The 3,226-nt window shown below is 37.4% G+C and overlaps 1 protein-coding gene across 1 annotated transcript in view; it reads right to left on the reverse strand.

Annotated features, from left to right (window-relative positions):
* The window catches only part of TTC21A (tetratricopeptide repeat domain 21A), a 76,703-nt gene that overhangs the window by 56,672 nt on the left and 16,805 nt on the right, over positions 1-3,226 (reverse strand). Inside the window, exons 10-12 of the mRNA XM_014519619.2 lie at positions 2,764-2,861; positions 1,697-1,897; positions 1,304-1,433 (exon numbers count right to left, since the gene is read on the reverse strand). Coding sequence (XP_014375105.1) covers positions 1,304-1,433; positions 1,697-1,897; positions 2,764-2,861 — 429 coding nt within the window. The remainder of the gene's footprint in view (positions 1-1,303; positions 1,434-1,696; positions 1,898-2,763; positions 2,862-3,226) is intronic.

Below are 3,226 nucleotides of genomic sequence, written 5' to 3' on the forward strand. Positions count from 1 at the left end.
TAAGATTACCATCTTGAACTTGAGATAGCAACTGAAGGCACTGAAACTTCTAAGCCTGAGATACTCCTGCTATTTTAGCTTCCTCTTTGGAGCTGGTTAATAAAATCTGAAGGAGTGTAAGGTAGTTCTGTCAGTTCTTATGCTGAACAGTTCTGAGCTCTCAAACAGAAGGTCTTAACACATTCTGGACCCTAGACTCCTTTTGGAAAGCCAAACCTCATAACCAGGAAAACTCGCATACCACTGCTGTAGCCATGGCTCCCGAGGCAGTGTTGATGACATTCAAGACTGTTTCTAGGCAAGTCTAAGTGGCCAACTGCCCCTCAACAAGGGATAGGCGGTTTTCCCCCTGTTTCGAATACGACACATTTGCATATGTGGAAGGCATATCTGGTGAGGAGAGCTTGATACTTCACTATGCTAAACAGCAACTTAGTAGAAGAGTGACTTTCTTAGTAGAAGAGTGACTTTCTTCTGATTAAGTCCAAAATATTAGGCTTCTCTTTTGGGGTTGACCTCAGCTTGCTCATGAGCAGTAGTCACCACCAAGGGAAGATGATGCATGGTAGGGATACAAATACTTTGCCCCTTTAGATGGTAATTTTTGCTCATCCTTTTAGCAGTTGAAGGAAAAGTAGCCAGCATCTCCCAAACCGTTTTGTCAGAATCCATGATGGCCTCATAGCCTGGGCTGCAGTGATGCATGATGTCAACTAGTCTGTGTGAAAGCTCACTGATTTGAAGCAACTGTGACACTTGGCACACTGATTCCTGAAACTTCTGAAAAATATCTGTGTAATGGAGCTACTGGAGGACAAAATTCTTATCTGGGACCTGTGTCAACAGGATCAGTGGGCATCTGGTTGAGAATGAAACAGCAATATTTTTACTAGATCCAAAAGTCTCTTTTCTGTTTTGAGAAGTAATAATGACTAGTTTGATCCCAATAATGTTAATATTCTCCATCACTGTGTTACTTCCCTGCCAGTTTCATCCTTGGCCCATGACTAATTTCAAAGATATAGTTTTCTAAATAATTTGCTATTTGTGTCTTGAAAACCACCACTTGCATAAACTAATGTAAAAAAATCTATGTTTTAAAATAGTTGGTTTAATGCAATTTCATTGAATAAACTGAAGGACAAAGAAAACTAACATTTAACAATTATTTTTTAAAAGAGCAATATGAAATCTTAATTTCAAAAAGAAATAACTGTTTAATCTAAATTTCTGAAAGTGTTTGTACTGTTAATTCATAAGAATTTCCTTTTTCATTGTATTTGAGAGTATGACCCTGACTTACCTGATAAATATTTAACTTGAGCCATTAGATAGAGAGGCTCCATCATGCCAGGGACAGCTTTAACCACTGGATTCAAAATTATAGATGCTTGCTTAAGAATAGGAGATATAATTTGACCAGGTGACCGAGGCTATGAAAAAGTAAGAATAAAATGTCCTTGTTACTTATTTCCAGAACTGTATTATACGGCCCATGCTTTCAAAAGGAAAATCAATTAGTGTCTAACCCCCCGCTCTGTTTCTACATATGCACCCTAGTAAAAGCAAGAGAAGTTATGCAAGAGAAATGTAATATGGAGAGATTTAATATTTAGATTTGTAACTGACAACACCAGTATTAAATATAAAGCAGGAAGAAATGAACACTAAATATTTAATCTAAAATATTCCCTACCTGTTTGGGACAGAAGACCAAATACTCCTTTACAACTTCAATCAAAAACATGGGATTTAATTTTTCATAATATTCCATACTCAGAGGAAGGCCATGCAAGGCAGAAAAATGAAGTTCTGCAGCTTCATTCAAAAGAGTAATGGCAACCTGTTCATTCTTGCTTTTCTTTGAAGCAATAACTGCCTGAAGATAAATTAGGACCTGTAAGAAGGATAATTCTGTATTTTAGAATTTAGGGTGAGCAAATTGGGTGAAATTCTGCCTGAAGACTGCACACAGCTCCAGGAGATTTCAGTGTTAGTACAGTGATCATCTGAAGGTAGCTGTATGCCACTTATGTCTTGTTAATATCAAATTATATGTTTCATATATGGATCTCTCTCATCGCTCATCTATGTGGTCCGATTCTTCACTTCCCCCATAACTTGCATAAACACTGGCACTTCTGCAAATAAAAATAAAGTGTAAAACACTGCTAAATCAGAAGTTAAGCACTTAAGTAATTTGCTAGAGTGGACCCAATGTGGTCAGTGACCCGTGCAATTATAAGTGAGATTTTACCTTCAAACTATTCAGAAACGGTAGCTAAAGCAGAATGTGACCCTCTTGTTAAGCAGCAAGTCCAATTTTATAAATGTATTTGTGTAATTTCTGGATATTATTTGCTTAAGACTAGGTTGGTAAAATAAACCCCTGGTTAAATTGGAGGAAGTTGGAAGTAGTTTCCATTAGCGGTCCTTGACTCTGGAATTTTTTTTCTTACTTCAGTCTGCCAGAGTCAAGATTCGGTAAACTCCAGAGCATCCTTTAAAATACAGAAGATTTTCCTGTTTTACTTCAGGAAGATGATATGGTGGGTAAGATTTTTAAGATGCTTGGCTGTGAAGACTTAATCTATTTTTAAAGAGTTTGGGGGAATGATTTTGAAGTCAATGAATTCACTGATTTGATATCAACATAGGTGAGCAGAACTGCTCCAGTGTTTTTAATATGTTCAATCTGCTTGAAGTGTGTAGAAATGAAGAACACAAATAAATAAAATAAGAAATTGCATTTATATATCTTACTGCAGTTCTTTCAAAGGACTTCTGAATTTCTTTCAGAAATTCCAGCTGGTGCTCTGCTTCTTCAAACTTCCCTTCCAAAACCTGGCACCAAATAATCCCTGTAATTCAATGAAACTCATACAGTAATGCATAAAGTGCTACGACAACAAAAAAGAAATTTAGGCTCAATCACTACTTACTTTATAGTTAATATGATAGTTTAAGCTGTTTTATTCACATATATTCCCCCCAGGTACACATATATCCCATTAAGCATGATCTTAGATTCTGTTTATTAGCAGTGTTAGTTGGGGGCATGCATTCATCCTACATGTTCTCAATCCTCTAATCCAGTGGTGCTTAACCTTTTCTTCCTGAGAGCCAAATGGACATCCAAATGGACATCCTGAGGGCCATCTGCCTGTGGGCTGGATTTGGCCAGTGTTCTGCAACCAGCACCTGGGGCAGGCATGGTGGGCACCAT

Source organism: Alligator sinensis, unplaced genomic scaffold (assembly GCF_000455745.1).
Source record: "Alligator sinensis unplaced genomic scaffold, ASM45574v1 scaffold885_1, whole genome shotgun sequence".
NCBI lineage: Eukaryota > Metazoa > Chordata > Crocodylia > Alligatoridae > Alligator > Alligator sinensis.